Raw genomic sequence first — 20,214 nt, 5'->3', positions numbered from 1 at the left:
TCTTTTCTATCTTCTTTTTTCTGTCTTCTTAGTACAGCAACACCCCAACGAGCAAAGTAAAGTCGAATCGCAGACCGATTTAGCATGAGTCCTGCCATGTTGCACCATAATGATACTTGGCAAGAAATATACCTTTCATGCATTCAGTAACCGTCTATGGAGATCTAAATCGTTATATTCATTGCTGTACTTAATTAATTCATAGCCTTGGCCCGTTATGAAAGTTGCCATCTCAGCTGAGATCAAACCCGGCATTTGATGATATAGCATATTTCAGCTTGGTCTTGAGCTGCTTCAGAGTCTGATACTGCGGTAGCTTCATCAAATTGACACATGTACTCGCGCTTGGAAGCCTTGTCAAATCCAACCCGCCATCTCGGATGGTGAAGGAAGGGTGCAGTTGCGAGAAACCCAACAATGGCGCACGGGGCGTCGAAGTCACAAACTTGAGCACGTCGCGCCGTTCGCTGTCTTGAAACTCGTACATGGCCTGCCAGAATAACTTGACTGTGGGGTGCTCCTCCCCGTCGTCGCCGATAGTGTAGACGCCGTTGTAGGTGGTATGTCTGCGCAGGTCTTCGACATCGATTTCCGATTGCTCTCCGCCCACAAGCCACTGCAGCTCCGTCTGGTTAAACATGGACAACCATGATGGAGACACGATGGTACCAAGACCCCTCAGAAAGGCTTGCGTTTGCTGGTATGACTGCGTCACAAGTCGGTGCCTTGCCATGTATGAGATGAAAAGAGGACGATTCTCGTTAGTCACGGTGATATTCTTGCCATTGGGTATCAGCTCTCTCGTCATGGTGACTGTTTTGTCACCGGCAAGGGAGACCTGATCTGTTACTGTAAAGTCCAGCCCCAGCTGCGACACATCGTCCATGCTCTTGAGCCGCAAGAGGCCTTGGTATAGTTCTTCATCCATCTCGCGAAGGTCATTGACGTTGGCTCGGTAGCCATGGTCAGTAGCCGCTGCAGACCACTTGAGCAAGAAGAAACCCGCAAAGGCAATGTCGACAAGAATGCCTTCGTACATGCATTTACCAACAATCCGACCAAGAAACTCGTAGTGTGCTAGGAGCTTTCTTATGTTTAACTTCCACTCGTCCCCGCCTTCGGATATACCTGACCTCCTCATCGAGTCTTGGAGCTGGTCCAGTGGGGAAGGGTTCGGATAGAGCGCGTTTTCTTTTGTGCTGATGAACAGATTGTGCTTGCTACTGAACGCCTCAGTGGTAACACTGATGAGGAACTCCTTGGTCACACCGCCACCATCAATCCCAGCCTCGACGGTATCGAACTGGTCCACAAACGTGATTTGTATCGGCTCTTTTAGCCCTTGACCCAGACCCCAGAACTGTTCAAATGCGTCATCAAACATGCTGCCGCGACTGATCTTTGCATGATGTTTGCTGATGGCTCCTCCAGGATGGTTCGCCTCGAAAGGGTTTGAGAATCCATCCGCCGACATCATATGATGACGCCACTGGTCTGGATCAACGTGCCCCTTGCGCCTCCTTTCCTTGTCAAGATGCACAAAATCGCGGAAGATTCGTATGCGGGTTTCGAATGGAATAGAAAACGGCATATTTCGAAGCACTTCCAGCTTTGGTGCCAAGAACTCTCTCATCCTGGCATTCGCGACCTTCTGCTGTCGGCTTCGGTACTCTTCAACTGCAGCGTGCCGCGATCGGCGCTGGCCGGCCCATGTTTGCGCCACTGGTTGTAATGGGGGAGCGTTTGGCATTTCGACGTCGTCCTCGTCGTCCTCTTCGTCCTCGCTGCTGTTCTCTCGCAGCTCATGCTGTCTCTGTTCTTCCATAACTACCGCCGCAGTAAAACCATCCATGTCGAATCTTGAAGTCATTAACCAATGGCCAGATGGCAAGAACGAACGCCGCGAATCACGTTCATACAGCATACGCATAGCTGTGAGGATGATTTTCTTGAATTCCCCATAGTCTATCCCCGATATCACACTGAAACTTGGCGGTTCAGGGCGACGTGATCTAGAATTCGAAGCAGATTGGCCAAAAGTCTGATCCGTCATAGAGCGAGGCCTGCTGGTTGTATTGTCGGCTCTCAGGAGCTCAGCAGCGTTGTTGTACAGAGTAAACCCGAGGTTTTTGAGGAACAGCGAGAGTCTTTTCAAATCTTCCAGTGGCAGAGTACAGACACTGACACGTGAGGCCGGTTTCGTATTAAGACTGCGCCCGGTAAGCACATTGAAAAAGTCCTCATCATCTGTGAGCCTCAATATAAAGACGTAGAGTTCCAAGAAGAGGAGAACTGTCCGCCACTCAGAGTCCCAGGTAGAGTCGCTGCCGGTTGCCGAAGTGGATTGGAAATAGTGTCGTTGAAGGAGAAAATTGAGCGTCGAGTTCTCGTTTGATATGATGCGACTGAAAACCTGAGTCTTGACAGCCGCGTCCCAGAACAACTTGATGGCGGGTAATTTGCCAGCCCGACATGGGAAGTCAGCCAAGTAAAGTCGCATTCGGATATCATCACTTTTGTTTGGAAAACACCGAATAAGCACCAATATGTAGCCGGCCAAAACACTGGCGTCTGGAACGGCCCCAGATGATGATGTTTCGGCGTAGTTACTAGCGTTTTGTCGGTCAGTTCTACCAGCATCGTGAATGCATGGACTTTGAGATCATGGCACTTACGCAGCAAACTGTTCCAAGAGACTAGAGATCTCCTTCCTGTCGACCAGTGATAGTAAATTTTTCGTGACGTAACTTGGCAGTCGAGATTCATCTGAATCGCTGTCATTGCCATTGTCGGAAACGGTATTAGATGAGCATACACCCAGGCGGGTGTTGATTGTGCTGGCCAGGCTGCTTAGAAGATTGTACACGGCTTTTATATCGGTGGAACTACAACTTGCTCGTGACTGGGTACGTTGCATGTCAATAAAATGAGCAAGAAGCCATAGCAGGCCATTTTTTGAGACGCCAGCAGCAGTAGCTATAGACGAGGCATCCAGGACTGCTGATGAGAGCTTTGCAGGATCAACCCTGTGCCCAACAAGAGCAGATTCCTGTTCGATGGGTGCCAAGTTCGGTTGTGTGAGAAAGCCAAGAACAAAGGCGCGATATACTGCTTGTGATTCGGGACCTGCATGGGCCGGGACTGTCGTCAGGACAACATGTTTTGAGTGTACGGAATACGTCTTGATGCTTACCTGATCCACCACCATCTCTTATCAGTGGTGCAGTGATTGCACGCTGTATAAGTTCTTTTTCAGCAGAATCCGTATCGATGGCCTGTCCGCACAGTTTTGCTAGGAACTTGTAGTAAGAGTCCACATGATCAACAGCCAAGGACGGCTGTGATTCGACTATCCGAACCAGAGCTCTCAGCAACACGATGCTTTGGACATCAATCTCTTTCTTCCAGTTCAAAACCGTGACAAGTATGCCGACGAGCCGCCTGAGCCTGTGTCTTTGCTCAAGGTCCGGGGTGGAGAGTATATGACCGACTCTAAGCAAATCCAGCGAAAGAATGCCAAGACGTTGGTAGTCATCGTCCCTAGAGAGGTTGAATACATCTAGAAGTAATGGGAACGCTCGCTGCAGTCGCTCTTCCGGGTTCTGTGCCAGCGCTTCATCTGTAAAGAGGGCATCAAAGGCTTGACGACGCGTGGTCCTTACGGCTTGGCGCTCTCTATGACCTCTCCATAGCCTCTGTATTTTTTGGGCCGCCTTGAGCCTGTCTCTTTCATGTTGCCTTTTCTGCCTGTCTGCCTGCGCTTCCGAGACAGACTTGGAAGGGCCGCTTGTGACGGCCGAGCCCCAGGTTGTCCCAGCAAAGGGGTCAGTCTTTTGCCCGCTAAGGTTGACGTTTCGTGGACGTCTCGAGTTTCCCGTAAAGGTTGGGAACATTGTTCGGAGGTACCGGATATCGTTCGACTTTCAGCTTCGTGGGCGGTCAACGGGTCGAGGACTACAGTAAGGATATCGTGCGATTTTCTAGGCGAGAAAGAATATTTCTTGATGACCCAGGTTATCCAATGCGGTGCAGGGCAAATGCGGATCAATATTCGTGGTGATTTGTGAATATCGAACCAAGTTTCTTGCGGCGTGGCGGTATTTTGAGAGCTCCGGCGTTGCTTACTTCGCACACGATATGGAGGCTAGACAAGGTAGGCGGTTGGTTTAGTAGCTAGGTAGCTTGCAATGTATGTTAAGCCAATTAGTTGGGGGCGCCTTCGAGCGAGCAGGTCTACGTCAACAAAGTGGAGGGTCTCGCTGGAGGAAAAAACGTGGGGGCAAACCAGGTAGGGTAGTTTCAGTAAGAACACACTTTTTACGCCTGGTATGAAGACACTAGTGCTTCTCCCATGTGACTACCTTAGGCATGTATGTCACGAATGAGTGTTGTCGGCGGTGCCAGTGCATCACAAGAAAACCGCCACACAAACCGAGAATCTTTTAGCAGCAAATGCGACGAGAAGGTTCTGGCGGTAAGGTAGGTAGGCCATCGAACACTGGATTGATATGTCATCATTAATAGGAACCCAAGTTGCCTCCTCCACCCTTGCGCCGGTAGAAGTACGTGCGCAAGGCCCGCTGTGCTCTGCAACCGAATGCCGCCCCACATCCATCTGGGCTTGCTGGGACCTGGCCGTTTAAGACCCCTCAGTAGCGCCCCATCTGAGTCTCTGCGGGGGACCCCTGCATCTATGTAAATAATGGCCACTGGCAAGCGGGTAGGCACCTAAAAAAACCCACGATAGCATCTTAATGTTGGCAATGTGCTACGGAAAGTCCCGGGGCACTCATCTTGAGACCAGCTGCTAGATATGGCTTTAACAGTAGCTTGAGACTCGGAAATAGAGTGGATATCTTGATCATCAATCTCCTCGGATTCCCCCCTCATATTGGAAGTTTCGCGGCCAAGGCAACATCGCTAGGTTAGGTAGATTAAGGTTGGTAATTAACTCTCCATTAGAAGTTCTTTCCACCTAATGGGCGGGAATATAAAAATCGATTAGACTGGTCGCACTCCCTTCCATAATTTCAAAATACCATTTAATGTTGAATTATCCAATCTAGCTGCTTAGGGTATTAGTCTAACTCGTAGATCCTTAATTAAGGAAACCGTTTCAAGGATAGCTTTCCCAGAGGCAGAGAAAACAAGGCAAGGTGTTCAGCAGGTACGAACCAGCTTGGGTCGCGTCAAGGCCATCGATGCACGCACGCTGAATGGTTTACCAAGACGTGATTAGTCACTTCAATAAATGCATCTAAAAATGTACAGACAAAATAGATTAGTACGCTTCTTGGCTTAGTATACCCGTCTGTCATCTGCGTGTAATGGGACAGTCAGACGAAAGACATCCAATATCCAATATCCAATATCTAATGTTTGTGCAGGACCCTGAAACCAGCTGCCACGGCATATCAACAACTTATGCAATCACGTAAAGTGCATGCCCATTCAGGTGTACCTTACTCTCGTACGACACTCTAATTAGGTCTTCGGCTGGAGAGAAATGACCTCTACAACTGTTTCCCGCTCTTGAATTATGAACTACTCACTAACTGTTCCCATATGCCACGTAGGTGTTAGTTGGTAGGTAGGTCACTGGGATTTCAATGAAACGGGTGTGAAACTTTATCGTTGATGAAATTAGCAGCGGTTGACTATTTTCCTTTTTCCGAACATGCAAGGGCAAATGCTATTGTTGCTAAGAGTGCCTACACACATATGAAGCTTGGCGAAAAGGCCAGGGTAGGTTGCTTTGGTTGCCGCCCTTAGTAGTTAGCGGTCTGTCAGTTTTGGACCCCACTACTTGGTTGAAGCCACACCTGCCGATTCAGACGATAGAAGACAGTATGACCCCGGTTGCATGCCCCACCTTCCCGCACTTCGTCAAATCACCATGAAGAAAACCGAAGGGAAGCGGGCATCGAAGAAAAAAAAAAAAATTGAACCGATCGACAGCAGGTTGTCACGTTTCTCTCTTTTTCTCCCGCCCACAACACCAAGGTCAGATATCTGCACTCACCAGTTGACAAGTACGGATTTCGTACTTGAATGCTGTTCTCACGCATCATCTCTTCATAACTCAAATACACAAAAAAATTTGAAAACCCCCCCAAAAAGCCCTTGACAGTTTCTGTCGAGAAGAAAATCACCGCCTTCATCAGTTGACGCAAGTCGTACCGAAGGACAAAAACGACCTCAAACGACAAAAAAAAAAAAAGGCAGTACAAAAATAACAAGACAACGGCAAGCCACATAGGAACTCGCCAACAGGTTCGGGTGCTCTACAGACAGCAAGCGACTTGGGAATTTCTTCCCAAATCCGACATTGGACCTACGTGCCTGTCTTTGACTTTGACGACCATCTCTTTGTCACATCAGGATCAAAGGTACGTCGCCTCCCTCACCCAAGCTACCCAAACTCGTCGATCGCCGCAATCGATTTGTTTCCAAGCCCCCCTGGCTACAGTCGATTTTGGCCTTCGTACAAATAATTCCTTATGTTCTTCTCCTCTTTCTGGAGCCCCCAGTGATTACCAAGTCTTCGCTTCCCAGAATACACAAACAAGTCCTAACAAAGCACATCGTCCATAGTAGAAACGATTCGATTCACGATCTTTCGTAATAATGGCCGCCCCTTCCAACACCGCTGCTGTTGATCAGCTCACCTCGGACCTCGCCAACGCCAACATGAATGGCGGTGAGAAGACCACCGTCAACACCAATGTCGGCGCCTCTTTCACGGGCGAGGAGATCGACACGGCCGGTCCGACCCCCTCGTCTGCCGCCCCCCACCCTCAAGCGTCCGCATCCCTCTACGTTGGCGAGCTTGACCCCTCTGTCACTGAGGCGATGCTCTTCGAGCTCTTCTCCCAGATTGGCTCTGTCGCATCCATCCGTGTTTGCCGCGACGCTGTCACTCGCCGCTCTCTCGGCTACGCCTACGTGAACTACAACACGACGGCCGATGGTGAGAAGGCTCTGGAGGAGCTCAACTACACCCTGATTAAGGGCCGCCCTTGCCGCATCATGTGGTCGCAACGTGACCCTGCTCTGCGCAAGACTGGTCAGGGTAACGTTTTCATCAAGAACCTGGACGTCGCCATCGACAACAAGGCTCTGCATGACACCTTTGCGGCTTTCGGTAACATCTTGAGCTGCAAGGTCGCCCAAGATGAGAATGGCAACTCAAAGGGTTACGGTTTCGTTCACTACGAAACTGATGAGGCTGCTTCCCAGGCTATCAAGCATGTCAACGGTATGCTTCTCAACGAGAAGAAGGTCTACGTTGGTCACCACATCCCCAAGAAAGACCGCCAGAGCAAATTCGACGAGATGAAGGCCAACTTCACCAACATCTACGTGAAGAACATCAACCCTGAAGTTACTGACGACGAGTTCCGTACTTTGTTCGAAAAGTACGGCGATGTTACCTCGTCATCACTTGCTCGTGACCAGGAGACTGGCAAGAGCCGTGGCTTCGGCTTCGTCAACTTCACCTCCCACGAGGATGCCTCCAAGGCTGTGCAGGAACTTAACGAGAAGGAGTTTCATGGACAGAACCTCTACGTCGGCCGTGCCCAGAAGAAGCACGAGCGTGAGGAGGAGCTGCGCAAATCCTACGAGGCTGCCCGCCAGGAGAAGGCTAGCAAGTACCAGGGTGTTAACCTCTACATCAAGAATCTGGACGATGAGGTCGACGATGAGAAGCTTCGTCAGCTCTTCTCCGAGTTCGGACCCATTACCTCGGCGAAGGTCATGCGTGATAGCATTACTGAGCCTGGCGAGGAGGGTGAGTCCAAGGAAGGCGAGGAGAGCGAGAAGAACAAGGAGAACAAGCCCGAGGAGAAAGAAGGCGATGATTCCAAGCCCGAGGAGAAGGAAGGCGAGGACTCGAAGTCCAAGTCGAAGCTTGGTAAGAGCAAGGGATTCGGCTTTGTTTGCTTCGCCAACCCCGATGATGCCACCAAGGCTGTCGCTGAGATGAACCAGCGCATGGTTAACAACAAGCCGCTGTATGTTGCTCTGGCTCAGCGCAAGGATGTCCGCAAGAACCAGCTCGAGCAGAGCATTCAGGCTCGCAACCAGCTCCGTATGCAGCAGGCTGCCGCTGCTGCGGGTATGCCCCAGCAGTACATGCAAGCTCCTGTTTTCTACGGACCTGGCTCCCAGCCTGGTTTCATGCCCCCTGCTGGTGGCCGCGGTATGCCCTACCCCCAGGGTGGCATGCCGATGCAGCCTGGCCGTCCCGGTCAGTTCCCTGCCGGCTTCGCTGCCCAGCAGGGCGGACGCGGCGCCATGCCCCAGGGCATCCCGCCCATGTACGGCCTCCCCGGCCAGTTCCCTCCCCAGGGTCCGTTCCCTCAGCCCAACAACCCGCAGTTCCTTGCCGCTATGCAGCAGATTCAACAGTCAGCTCTCGCTGGCGGTCGCGGCGGCCCAGCTGGACGCGGGCCCATGCAAGGCGGTGTGCCTGTTCCTGGCATGCCTGGCGGTGCTGGCCTTCCTGGCTTCCCTCCCAATGCTAGGCAACAAGGTCCAGGTGCTGGACGCGGAGCCGCCGCTGGCCGTGCGCCTGCCGGTGCGCCTGCTGGCGCTCGTGGTGCTGGTGCTCCTGAGGGTCTCCAGGGCCAGCTGGCCGCTGTGGCTGATAACCCTGGCCAGCAGAAGCAGATCCTCGGCGAGGCCATCTTCCCCAAGATCCAGGCTATTCACCCGGAGCTCGCGGGCAAGATTACTGGCATGCTTCTGGAGATGGACAACACTGAGCTTGTTGCCCTGTAGGTCCCCATACTCCCCGAAACCCACACAAACGCATTGGATCACAATTGCTAACATAATCCTAAAATTTACAGTGTTGAGAACGACGGTGCCCTGCGGTCCAAGGTTGACGAGGCTTTGGCTGTCTACGATGACTACGTTCGCCAGCAAGGTGATGGTGAGGGCGCCCAGGCCCCGAGCAAGGAAGAGAAGACTGAGGAGAAGGCTTAATCAAGCCATGCCCCTTGGTCATTCTTTTTGATTCTGATATGTGCATATGGCCATATCTTTTTGCAGATGATACCATGCATTTTTTATTGCGCTCTTTTCCAGTTTATTATGATGGAGGACCTTTACACTTGTTTGTTTTATGCGGATCATGAGTCACGTCATTTGGTTGGAAGGACATCTCGTCCAGCTCTTGCGAAAAGAAAAAGAAACAAATGGTCCTCTGGTTGGCGGCTTTTGCAACAGATTTTACCATGTAATGATAGACATCTTTTTCCCGTTCATGAAAGGATACGCGGTGGGCAGTCCAGGGGGGGTGTTTCCCTGGATCACAGAGTAGGCTCAGCTTGATCAGACACTGGGCTGCGAGTCTCACCACGAAAACGGCGTTCAGGGGTTGGGGATGGCCATGTTTGGGCCGGTCATTGCTCGCGTTCTCGCTGGACTAGATACCCTTATAGTCCCTTTTCTCTTGTCTTTCAACCTGCATACTGTGCATATAGACTGTACCCTTGTAAATGGTTGTGAAGTGTACATACATACATATACTTGATCAAATCGCCTACATGAATAATGCTACATTCGAACCCAAGTGCGAGCCAGGCGATGCAGGGCGCGTAGAGACAAAGCATAGCGATTCTTCAAGGTGTAATAGCGCCGGCTGTATGAACACTAGAAGAACCAGCATCATTGGTTCGATCAGACAAAGAAGAGTTTTGCGTTATGTTTTTGGGCATGACTTGCCATCCCCCATTATATCAGTGATGGATAGCAATCAAATAGATTTCGAGTTGAACTACGTCCAAATTCCGAGTTGTTCTAAAAAAAACCCGCCTTTATTATTCATTCCAAAAATTCGTTTCCATGCATACCTACATAGGAGCCTACGTCCCTCAACCCAGTTTGAAGCGCCCTGATGATCAATAGGTACTGTCCAAAATGCATCCCCAATGAAATGACATGATGCGCCAACAACCTTCCTTCAACTGTAATGTAGACTCGTACACTTCCGGACCTTGTCCCATTGTACACAAAAATCACCAGTGTGATGCACCACCAATATCCGTCCCGAAAAACTCCGCAATAATAACGCCGGAAATTCCCCAGAAAGAAAACCAAAGAAATATAATTCAAGTTTGGGCAAAGAACGACCCCGATCGGAATATAAAGAGATCAATTGCGAGAAGCATGCTGATCCGTGATCATCCGCCTACCATGCTCGCCGCCGCTGTTGCCGCCGTACAAGATCTCCATCAACTTGCCCTTCTGCCGGGTCCGTACACCGTCCAAGTACAGCAGGGCGTCATCCAAGCCTCGGATCTGCTCCTCGAGCGACAGGGTGGAAGAGTTGACGGACCGCACGAGCGGGCTCACGAGCTTCCTCCTCAGACTCTCCAGGTTTGTGCGGAGAGCTAACAGCCGATCATTGTGCTCTATCAATACGCGCTTGTTGCAAACCGTCTTTTCGCGCAAGTTTTGCAGGAGTAGGCGGTTTCGTTCGTACTTAGCAACCCTGCCAGCATCGGGGCCTAGGAGGCGAGACCAGAGCGAACTCAGAGCGTCGGCGTGCTTCTCATCCTGTGCGCTCGTCTCCCTTGCCACGGTCCTCGCGAGGTTGTCGAATTGGTGATCAATGGCTTCGAAAAGGGCGAAGAGCGCAACACTGTGTTGCAACTCTGTGCCAATAGCCTCTTCGAGCACGGCGAGAAACTCATCGAAAGTACGTTGCACGGTCGCACGGGTGCGCTGGGGGGACGACATTCCGAAAACGGATGTGGCAATTAGGCCGGCGCGGGTTGGCTCGCCTCTTGCGTCTTCAAGGACCCCAGCAGAGGTTAAAAGGTTGTGGACGTTATCAAAAGCCGATGAGAAGAGATTGGGAGCGGGTATCTGGTGCAGTTGGCCAAGCTCCCTGCGAGCCCAGTCCATCACGATAAGAACACTGGAGAGGCCAAGCCTGTGAGTGACTTGATCATTCCTCGGGGTTCCTCCGAAAACTTCACATGGGTGAACCAGCAAACTTACCCGTCAATATCTCCATCAACATTGGCGAAGAACTTGGTCAACTCGATAGCAAGAGTCCTTAGACTGTCGCTCAAATCATCCAGCTCTTTCACAATAATGGGTGCCGAGGTCATATTACTGGTACGTACGCTTTCGCCCAGATCCCAGACGGCCACGCCAGTCGCCTGGAGGTCGCCGACTTGCTGCACACCATTCTCGGAATAGTAAATTAGGGGCTCGAAAGCACGTGCTATGCCTGCAACCTTGACCAGGTCCGGGACGGGCCTCGAGTCGGGAGTCCCAAACAGCGAACGCAAGGCGGCAATGAGCATCAGGGACAAGACGGCCGAGCAGACTGAGCGGAACCATGTCTTGGTCATGGCCCGGTACTTTTTGGTGACAAAGTTGTAGGCATTCTCTATTGGTTCCGTTTTTTGTTGCATCTCGGCACTGACAGCAAAACGTATGACTGTTTGCAATGCATTAGTTGGTCCATCCGCGGCCAAGACCCGTTCCATCACTTTTATGCAGGGGAAAACTATATAGACATGCGCTGTAAGAGAGGGTAATTGCATACAATTATCTGGTCTTTTCTCGGCCAATTCGGTTTGACTATGTGCGAGGTGAGAATCCCCAGCGCCAGCAGCAAAGCCTAGGCGCCGGTCACTCTCCCGCGACTCGAATTTGATGGTCGTCGCATTGGTGTGGCTCGTAAATTCCGGTTCCGGGCTCCTCTCCTTCTCCGGACTGACGGAGCCCGTTGGCAGCCTGGTCCTAATAGCCTGTTGAAGGGCATCATCGCCGTCGCTGAAACCCAAGTCTACGTCGTCGATATCAACTGACGGATCCCTCGACGAGAAGCGATGGTGCAAGCGACCGCCCGAGCCCGAGCAATCGGCGGTGCCAAAACCCGAAGTGGTGGCCATGGGAGCCTTGAGGAAGTGGTCAGGACTGCGCCAGAAGCCCGACGACCTGTCCCCGTTTCCTAGACGCCTCCAGGCGGGCGGGCTGTAGCCGCCGTTCGAGGCGCTGTCCGTCATGCTCTCCGTGTCGGCTGGATCGCTTGCCATCCGGCGATGACCTGGTGGGGACAAAGGCTGCTCGAAATCTTGCAGTGAGGCGTCTAAGGGGTCGCTCTGCATCATTCTTCTTGGTGGGGGTGGTGGGTGTGCTGGTGCTAGTGCCGGCAGCCGAGGAGTAAGACTTGGAACTGCTGCGCCGGCGCTGCTCCAGGTGATAGTGACGCTCTTCGTGGAGGTGATCGTGCAGAAGAAGAGCGGCACGGTTGTCAATCACAAGTGGGAGATCCTGGAGGAGCTCGTTGGGATCGATGTCGGGGACGGGCGGCAAAGGCTTCCGAGAGGTCCTCGAGTTGGTGTTGGTGCCAGGAATGAAGCGCCTAGGTATGCGCATACACAGGGACGGCAGATAAAATGACAGAAATACCAGTGTCAACGTCAACGAGGCCAGAAACGTGCTCGGGGCGATATTGACAGTCAAGAGGGAGACGTTGTTGTTAACCTGAAGAAAAGAAGGCATGAGGCCTTTCTCGTTGCGCGCGCGCAGGACGAGCGGGCCCGGCGGCGAACAAAAGAAGCAAAAAAAAAAAAAAAAAAAAAAAAAAGAGGATGTGACAAGAGAGGGAGGCAAATTGAAGTCGAGGAAGATCCGGGTCTTGGTCGGATGTCTGGATCGATGAATGTCGGTACGGTAGATGTCGCGAAAAAAGGTCTAGGCCACAGGGTTTTTGACCGACGTATATTTTGGCCTCTTTCCCGTCTCTCTCCTGTTGGATCTTCTTTTCCCAAAACATGCAGCAATTGAACGGACGCCCTCCACAGAGCTGATAAACCTATGGTTTGGTCTTCCAGAAGCTCTTGTCAATCCAGATCGCAAAACCCAATGCCAATAGACATCATTCCCACTAGCAAGGGGGGGGGCGCTCCCTCGAGTTGTATATGGGCTGCCATCAAGTAGCAAGGGGGGATAAACGAGAGGCTGGTAGGGACTCGGGGCGTTTGGACCAATTGCCAATGACAGAGCTGTATCTGTTCAGGGAGGGCCCGTTTCGAAGACCAGTCCCCCCCACCTCTACCTCTACCCTTGCTGGGTTGGGCAGGTGGGGCGGCATCAGCATTGACGTGTACAATCACGCAGCTCCAGCTTAATTGGCGGAGGGTTTGTGAATTTACTACAAACGAAAAGTACTGGTTGCCAGCACCTATCGAGAAGAAACGTCTCGTTCTGCGCATTTTTACGACTTGAGACCATGTCGCATCATGCTCAACATGAAGAAGAAAGCAAAAAAAAAAAAAAAAAAAAGAACCAAACACTTCGTAGACAGACAGCGCTGACAAAAAGAAGAAAAGCAATCGGATTACTGTAACACGGACTTTGTTGAAATATAGACACACATACCTATAAGTACACCAGTGCAACTATTACAAACTTTCGAGTCACAGTTTGTCAACCCCGCCATCACCCATAGCAACAGACCGCCTTGGTCAAGGAGTATAGTCGTTGCCCGGAAACTCGACCAACAGACAGGGTGCATTTGCATCACGACCATTTCGTTTCACGCAATCTAATATCGATTACAAGAGTAAAAAAAGAAAAATTCCGGTATGGCCCGTTTCTTTCTTGCCATATTTGATACTATCATAGGGTATATTACGTCCTGAATAAATACCGAAATTGAGTGGGGATAGAGTGTGCATGTATCTAAGAGGTAAGAGAGAAACCCTGTCGACTGATAATCAATAATGCACTGAAGAGCTGGTTATCAAACACCCTTCCCATGATGGTATGAACAACTTTTCATACCAGAAAAACCTGGGTTCGCGCCTAGAACCATTGTCCGTTGGGTAAAGCCATCACAGGAAATGCCCAACCAACAAACATACTTGGGAAGAAAAGTCATTGGACTTCTTTTCCTTCTCATGTCCAAGCGGCGAGGCCCCTCCATACTTCTGTTTTATCCCGTCCTTCATCGTCGCCCTGTTAACATCGCTCTTGCAGCAGTCAACTCTCGTCACATCTCATTAGTCAGGATTGGATGCCTAGGGCGCTGAATTCCGACGTCGAGCTGCTTGGCCAGCTGCTTTGGCAGTTTCTTCGGCAAGATCCAGAGCAACTTGCTGGGCGTGGATCGCGGCAGCTCGATAGGCTTCCTGGTAATCGATTGGCACGTACTCAACACTCTGTGGCGAATTTCCCCTGTAAACTCGGATTCTGAAGTTCCGCGCTGCGCGTCGATTCTGCTAGTCAATCTTTGCGTTGGCGAGACTTCGTGCCGTCGGATTTGTGAGCAAGTTGACCTGTGGCACCAACGTCCGCTTGTACTTGCTCTGTTTCCGCAGTCGTTTCCGGGCCACCATGACAGGCACAGAGCTCTTGGTGACTAGATAATTCGAGAAAGAACCGAGAATCACACTTTACGACTGAGTGTCAGCAAAATTACCAGCCAGGCCGAAAAAAAAAGATCTTGTCAGAAATCAAAAGACTTACCCCTTCAGCGCACTGCGACCTCGGCTGCCGAGAACTACCAGGGTCGGATTGACCAGGTCAATGACCTCTGTGATCAGGTGCTTCGGGTTCTTGCAGTGCAGAACCTCGACGATCACCCGCACTTGCAACCTTGTCTTCCTCAGAAGCCTTGTCACCCTGTCGGTAATGTCGTTGATGGCTCGTTCCCTCTCATCCTCTGCCTTTGTCCTCTCGCAACTGGGGGACGGGGACGCCAACGGCCCGCTTGTGGCTCCACTCCCGCTCCCGCTGCCCGACTTGCTTCCTTGCTCAGATGATCTCAGCGGGAGCAGGGATGATGCGCCAGGGATGCCGCCCACAACTGAAGATCTGAAGTTGGCGACGGCGTTGATGGCAGCGGCCTGCTCCTTGATGGCCTTAGGCTCGTCCGGCACCTGTCCGTTGTCACTGACAATGCCAGTCTCCTCATCGATACAATAGAGACAAATCATTGTGTCGCCGTCGCGCAAGACCGTGCCTACTGTCCATTCCAGTGCATGAGTTGACTCCTCACTCATATCACTTGCAACAATGTACTTCTTCAGTCGTCGGTTCTCGTTCTCCGCGTCTTGCACCACCTTTGCATACTCGCCGCGGTAAACGATCCTAATTGCGCGGTGTGCGTCAGGTGAGCTCAGTATGGGCGTCATAGAGATCACTAGCTTCTGTGCTCGCTTGATATCTGTGAAGTCTTGCTCGGTGTCCGAATCGATCGGGGTCCGCGTGCCCGGCGTTCCCGAGCTGACGTCGAAGCTTGTCACTGGGTGAATACCCGGCTTACTGGGCTTTGATTTCTCTCCCGAAGGGTTTGTGACCGTAATCTGGGGGTCGTCAAGCAGGGACCTGTAATGGTACTGAGGCTGTGTAGCAGCTACTTGGAGGCCTATAGTCGTATACATGTATCAAAATTAGCGGCCTCCCATGGCGTACTGGCATTTATGCAAGAGGCTATCTTGAAGAGGAGATGGAAAACTTACGTTCTTCTTCAGCCGCCGCGAGCAAGCTTTGCGAGGTCCGCTTCTTGGGCTCTATACTCGGACTCTTCAGACTGCCATTATCAGGTGTCCGACTGGCCTTGCGTCCACGGGTTGCCTCGTCGTCAGAGGTGCTGGCGTCCTCGTCACTGCTCTCCTCGTTAAGAATCTCGCCATCGGGGCTCATGTAATCCTTGACCAAGCGTGCAGATCCTCCGTCGTCTGATCGCTTCCTTTGCGACAAGACGGCCAAGCTGCCACCCGATCGTGCAAGGTTTGCGTCCGAAAGCCTTCGATAGGCGTTTTGCATGTCCATTCCAGTGGACTCCTCCAATACTGCCCTGCCTGCGGGGCTCAGGTGTCGTCCTGACAGCAAGTGGGTGCCGGGGGAGGAAGATCGCATGCTCGTGCGGCCTGGGGACTTGGACTTGTTGGACTTGGCCGAGTGGGTGGAGGCACCGCTCACCGAGTAATGGCGACCTCTGTCACCAGGTATCACCAGATTTTGCACGTCGCCACCTCTCATGATCTCCGACATGACGCCTCTCTTGCCGCCCTGCGTCACTCGCTTAGGCATAGCCTGTCCGGCATGGTTCGTAATTATGCCCGAGAACTGGTAGCCAGCGGTCGGGTCGATCGATGGAGACACCATAGCCCGAGGTCCGAACTCCGCAGGCTTGGAGGCCGCATCTGAGAAGCTTCGCAGGTGGTGCGATGCATGCGGTACGGGTTGGACGCGAGGGCTCGCAAGCGGCGATGTCGTTGCGCTGTATGCCGGCTTGACGGCGGTGCTCGGAGGGCTATCGGGGTCGAGCATGCTCCGAATGGGTTTCGGCGGGCCATCGAAGTCGAGCATGCTCCTGATGGGCGCGGGCCGGTGCTTGCTGCCCGTGCTCTGGCCCGAAGGCGATGGCTCGTCGCCAAAATCGAGCATGCTCCGCACTGGCGAGCGCGTACTGCCGAATGGAGAAGGAGAACGAGCGCCTGTACTCTTCGCTCGGGAAGCCGTGCCCTCAAGCAGCGCCAGAACCTCGCGGCGCTCCTCGTCGAGCATGGCCTCCATGCTCATGGGTTGGCGGGCCATGGTTGCGAGCGGGTGGCGACGAGTAGCCTCGTCGCGATCGGGTGACTTTGTTGATATTCGAGATCTAGATTATGATTTCGTGGATCAATCGGATCCTGAGTGTACAACTCTGTGTCAAAGTTTTCCAGAAGTTGGCGTTGATTGAGCAAACAATTGACTCGTCGAGTGTCTCTGTTGGTCCACGAGAAAGCTTTTGGCTGGCACCTTTGTGCAACGCCGCTGTGCGGCTGTTACGCGGATGTGCGGCTGCAGGGATCACGGTACAAGGTTTCGAGCGATCTTCGCTGCTCCGAAAAGGCTACGCTTAGCGCGGGATAATTCTAGGGCGGTGCCGTGTGGTATCGAGGCTGCCTTCTTGCGGGAGAAATGGCATCGTGTGATGAGAGGTTGGAAAAATAAGGCCTCTCTTGGAGGGAGTTCAGAGTTGGACAGAGACGGTTAAGCTTTGGGCTGACTTTTGATTCATAGCGGATCCTGGCAATCCTAGGTAAGGGAGGGGGGGCCGGCCCTCTTTTCCGCAACTTGTCTAGGCGCGGGCTGTGCTGAGTGCGTGACTGTTCTGTTGCTTTTCGCCAAGACGACGATGCCTCTTGGAGCGGGATCGCTGGCCAGACCCGTGGGGATTTATGAGCTCACGCGAGAAATGGAACGAGCCGATGCTGTTAATGTCGTTGTTTGCGGAGCGGAGCTGTACGGTAAAATGTGGGATTGAGGCGGCTATTGTATTCCGTGCTTTTTCTTTGGACAATTCAAGTTCAATTCGATAGCATGGTAGTTGCTCCAAACGGCAATGTCTTGACTTTAGTCGTTTGAAAAGTAACCCCAAACTAGACCCGAATTCAAGAATACCTACCTACCTAGATACCTGTAAGGTAAGTTAGGTTGTAGCAACCAACTTTGGCAGCAGGTACCTCTTGCCCTTCATTGAACGATAGATGTTTGTACTTTTCATTCATGCTTTCATAATAAATTCCAATTTCACCACTGGGTATTACGTACTGGGTACCTTTGGGCATCTACGTACCACCTTTACAAGGTACATTGAAACCTTCCTCCACTTACTGGGTTATTGCAGACTCAAGTCGGACCTCAAAGAGTAAGAAACCTGTACGTACAACTTTGACAAATCCCGACTCGGAACCCGAACATGCAAAGAAGTACTTATCATGAACCTGCTTATTCTGGGCATTGATTTGCAGTTCTCTCTCCTGTCGGACGATAGCCGTTGCAGCTGCAGCATGTTGCGGGGATGGAGGATAATCACGTGCATGTAATTGGGCAGCTTCAAGGTTCAGATTGGATGCCTCCCGAACCCAAAGTACTGACAGCAGGTGGGGGCATACTGGGTCTTTGTGCGGGGCCTGCCGCCGTAGCCCACAATCCTGCTGCCGGAAGTTCATAAAGGTGGGTGGCCCAAGCTTCAAGGAGTACGGTACATGATACAATACCAAGAGTGAGTAGCACATGTGAAGCAAGCTGGCGTATTACAGTAAGCAATGAGAGAGGTAATTGTTATCATTGTTGCCGTTGCGAATTGGTGGTAACAGTGTGATAAAGCAGCAGCGTGGCCCTATAGCGTTGACAACGAGCTGGATGGAAATGACTGCTTGGTCACAAAGCTGACTTGCTAGCTACATCACTACCTTAGCTATCCTAGTAGCCAAGGTACTACTGTATGTGAGCTGGTGACGAGAGGGTTTTTTCTAGCTACCTAGGTAGGTAGGTACAGGTAGGTATTTACCTACTTGTCTAGGATGGTATGGAATCTAGCCAACTGGTCTAACCTAGTCTAGTCTAGCCTGTCAAAGTTTCAAATGCTTTAGCTGCCAAAAATGCCATAGGACAGAAAACCGGAATGACTCCAGGCAAGGAACAATTAGGAAACAGGCAAAGCACGCAGGGAAGATTCAAATTTGACATGATATCCTTTTTGTTTCCCTGAGACACTGGAGTTTTAAATGTACATTGTTATACACTCTATGGACGTACATATGATGCATCCGGCCAGAGATATTCCCACTTGACATCAAACTTCACCAAGCAATTGCTCTCGAGAAAGGTCAGCAGCTTGTCGTAGCCTCCCGGTTGGCACCGGCACGCCGATCTCCTTCCGCATATATTCCACGTTCCCCGCTCCTCACTACCTCCTCCTGGGCGCCGTCAGCTTTTGCACGTTGGCACGGGCCGTGGTGCCCATCTTGTGGAGCAGCATCCTCTTCTCCCACAGCGACGACCTGCCCTCGATGATGGCCACGATTTCCTCGGCGATCCTGTGTGAGAGCTGCGTCCTACCACTGCCCTTGGAGGGCTTCTTGTTGACGCTCTCCAGAATCCACTGGAACGCTATGCGCCGCCGCGCCCGCACCGGCAGGGGCGTGGGGATGGGCAGGGCGACACCACCACCCGCCAGGCCGGCAAAGTTGCGGATCTTGACCAGCGGCGCCACAGAGTCAATCGCCAGCGTAAAGTACGTCACGGGGTCCAGGGGCAGGTGCGAAAGGGGCGGCGCGCCCGGCATCAGACGGTGCGCTGAGGTCCTGCGGGGCGCCGGAAAGGTTCGGAGGAAGTTCAGAATCATGCTCATATCCTGGATTGAAGGAGAATAACCGACCGTGTTAGCAGGGCAGTCCCATTGATTCTCAGCATGTTGAAGCAAAAGGACGGGGGTTAGTCAACGGACCCTTTGAGCCTTGCCCTTCTTTCCGTCCCTCATGAGCAGGTTTGTGCATTGATCCAGCACAGGGTTGTAGCGATGCTTCAAGTGCATTCCGTCGGGGATGGGAAGCTCCGGAACGCCGTACTTATGGCCTACAGCCTGAGGATCGAAGGCATTGACACCATAAGAGATCATCTCGAGCTGCCGAAGTGCCTCATCGTTGTCCATATCCGGCCCAGCCTCCGCCGGTCTCACATGAAGCGGCCGAGCTGCATCAAGACTTGACAGAGGGGTCACTATCTCGTCATCCTCAATATGACTAGACTCGGGAGCCGCCGGCGAGGGATAACTGGAAGAGGAAGAGGAAGAGGGAGGCGGCGTGATGTTGTCGGCGTAGCCCCTGATGATGGAAAGGGCTCGTGGCGGCTGCCATGAGGCCGGTGCTGGTCTCTTTGGACGCAGAACCAAAGTCCTGCAAGAGGCTAGGAAGTTTAGCCTTGGCGGCATGTCTGATCGTTGTAGGTGGGCGTGGGTATTGCTCGCGGAGCAATATGCGGACAGACGATCGGGACCGCGATGTTCGGAGACGTGCCTCTTTCACTGGAGTCGCGCGAAATTTGTCGACTTTGTCGTCAGTTAGTACAATTCGTCAATCCACTCTGGCTTAGCCTAAAGCAGCACGGGCCGCGACCTCACGTGCGACCTGCTCGGAGTTTGTTGGAAGGTGGGTCACTTCAGAGTGGATCACCGGATATGCTTTACTTCAGCCGTCTCTTCAATTGTGAAGAATTTAGAGGTAAAATCCGTACTGTATTTACTGCCTGATTCCTATCTCAGATAGCCCGACCAATAAGTGAGCAAAAAGGGCCGACGCTTTGAGCTAAAAGCTGCAAGACTCGTCCTCACTCTTTCAGTAATCTGAGTACAGCTAGGACAATCAGATCATTTTCACCTCTCCGACACTATTTTTTCTGACGTGATTA

The 20,214-nt window shown here is 52.1% G+C and overlaps 6 protein-coding genes across 6 annotated transcripts; 2 read left to right on the top strand and 4 right to left on the bottom strand.

Moving 5' to 3' along the window:
* Window positions 1–89: 89 nt before the first annotated feature.
* Window positions 90–4,501, bottom strand: MGG_09504 (uncharacterized protein). Its single transcript, XM_003712191.1, has 3 exons — window positions 3,194–4,501; window positions 2,676–3,126; window positions 90–2,609 (listed from the first exon to the last, which is right to left on the bottom strand). The coding sequence occupies exons 1-3, from the start codon at window positions 3,891–3,893 to the stop codon at window positions 233–235; spliced, it is 3,528 nt and encodes a 1,175-aa protein (XP_003712239.1). The 5' UTR covers window positions 3,894–4,501; the 3' UTR covers window positions 90–232.
* MGG_16797 (uncharacterized protein) lies at window positions 4,373–4,861 on the top strand (the record flags this gene model as incomplete). The annotated part of the gene is made up of 3 exons (XM_003712190.1): window positions 4,373–4,479; window positions 4,525–4,562; window positions 4,848–4,861. 3 exons carry the CDS (start codon window positions 4,373–4,375, stop codon window positions 4,859–4,861), a joined length of 159 nt encoding a protein of 52 aa, XP_003712238.1.
* A 1,039-nt stretch (window positions 4,862–5,900) lies between these two features.
* On the top strand, window positions 5,901–9,541 carry MGG_09505 (polyadenylate-binding protein). Its single transcript, XM_003712189.1, has 3 exons — window positions 5,901–6,389; window positions 6,598–8,780; window positions 8,856–9,541. The coding sequence occupies exons 2-3, from the start codon at window positions 6,628–6,630 to the stop codon at window positions 8,989–8,991; spliced, it is 2,289 nt and encodes a 762-aa protein (XP_003712237.1). The 5' UTR covers window positions 5,901–6,389; window positions 6,598–6,627; the 3' UTR covers window positions 8,992–9,541.
* A 218-nt stretch (window positions 9,542–9,759) lies between these two features.
* On the bottom strand, window positions 9,760–12,958 carry MGG_09506 (uncharacterized protein). Its single transcript, XM_003712188.1, has 3 exons — window positions 11,570–12,958; window positions 11,014–11,461; window positions 9,760–10,930 (listed from the first exon to the last, which is right to left on the bottom strand). The coding sequence occupies exons 1-3, from the start codon at window positions 12,135–12,137 to the stop codon at window positions 10,162–10,164; spliced, it is 1,785 nt and encodes a 594-aa protein (XP_003712236.1). The 5' UTR covers window positions 12,138–12,958; the 3' UTR covers window positions 9,760–10,161.
* A 586-nt stretch (window positions 12,959–13,544) lies between these two features.
* On the bottom strand, window positions 13,545–17,452 carry MGG_09507 (uncharacterized protein). Its single transcript, XM_003712187.1, has 3 exons — window positions 15,495–17,452; window positions 14,500–15,400; window positions 13,545–14,424 (listed from the first exon to the last, which is right to left on the bottom strand). The coding sequence occupies exons 1-3, from the start codon at window positions 16,573–16,575 to the stop codon at window positions 14,253–14,255; spliced, it is 2,154 nt and encodes a 717-aa protein (XP_003712235.1). The 5' UTR covers window positions 16,576–17,452; the 3' UTR covers window positions 13,545–14,252.
* Window positions 17,453–18,451: 999 nt separating this feature from the next.
* Window positions 18,452–19,883, bottom strand: MGG_09508 (uncharacterized protein). Its single transcript, XM_003712186.1, has 2 exons — window positions 19,256–19,883; window positions 18,452–19,162 (listed from the first exon to the last, which is right to left on the bottom strand). Exons 1-2 carry the CDS (start codon window positions 19,736–19,738, stop codon window positions 18,716–18,718), a joined length of 930 nt encoding a protein of 309 aa, XP_003712234.1. The 5' UTR covers window positions 19,739–19,883; the 3' UTR covers window positions 18,452–18,715.
* Between the last annotated feature and the right edge of the window lie 331 nt (window positions 19,884–20,214).

Source organism: Pyricularia oryzae, chromosome 3 (assembly GCF_000002495.2).
Source record: "Pyricularia oryzae 70-15 chromosome 3, whole genome shotgun sequence".
NCBI lineage: Eukaryota > Fungi > Ascomycota > Sordariomycetes > Magnaporthales > Pyriculariaceae > Pyricularia > Pyricularia oryzae.
Note: the sequence above shows the minus strand (reverse complement) of the source record. Positions and strands in the feature narration are given on the sequence as shown.

Excerpts from the sequence above, each read along its gene's own strand:
- MGG_09504 (XM_003712191.1), bottom strand. The coding sequence starts at position 3,893 with ATGTTCCCAACCTTTACGGGAAACTCGAGACGTCCACGAAACGTCAAC. Across the intron at positions 3,127-3,193 it reads AAGAGATGGTGGTGGATCAG|GTCCCGAATCACAAGCAGTA; the intron begins GTAAGCATCAAG and ends CGGCCCATGCAG. Across the intron at positions 2,610-2,675 it reads CTCTTGGAACAGTTTGCTGC|TAACTACGCCGAAACATCAT; the intron begins GTAAGTGCCATG and ends ACAAAACGCTAG.
- MGG_09505 (XM_003712189.1), top strand. The coding sequence starts at position 6,628 with ATGGCCGCCCCTTCCAACACCGCTGCTGTTGATCAGCTCACCTCGGAC. Across the intron at positions 8,781-8,855 it reads AACACTGAGCTTGTTGCCCT|TGTTGAGAACGACGGTGCCC; the intron begins GTAGGTCCCCAT and ends TAAAATTTACAG.
- MGG_09506 (XM_003712188.1), bottom strand. The coding sequence starts at position 12,137 with ATGATGCAGAGCGACCCCTTAGACGCCTCACTGCAAGATTTCGAGCAG. Across the intron at positions 11,462-11,569 it reads CGAGAAAAGACCAGATAATT|TCATACGTTTTGCTGTCAGT; the intron begins GTATGCAATTAC and ends CATTGCAAACAG. Across the intron at positions 10,931-11,013 it reads GTTGATGGAGATATTGACGG|TGTTCTTATCGTGATGGACT; the intron begins GTAAGTTTGCTG and ends TGGCCTCTCCAG.
- MGG_09507 (XM_003712187.1), bottom strand. The coding sequence starts at position 16,575 with ATGGCCCGCCAACCCATGAGCATGGAGGCCATGCTCGACGAGGAGCGC. Across the intron at positions 15,401-15,494 it reads CGCGGCGGCTGAAGAAGAAC|GCCTCCAAGTAGCTGCTACA; the intron begins GTAAGTTTTCCA and ends ATACGACTATAG. Across the intron at positions 14,425-14,499 it reads GGTCGCAGTGCGCTGAAGGG|TGTGATTCTCGGTTCTTTCT; the intron begins GTAAGTCTTTTG and ends TCAGTCGTAAAG.
- MGG_09508 (XM_003712186.1), bottom strand. The coding sequence starts at position 19,738 with ATGCCGCCAAGGCTAAACTTCCTAGCCTCTTGCAGGACTTTGGTTCTG. Across the intron at positions 19,163-19,255 it reads AGAAGGGCAAGGCTCAAAGG|GATATGAGCATGATTCTGAA; the intron begins GTCCGTTGACTA and ends CCTTCAATCCAG.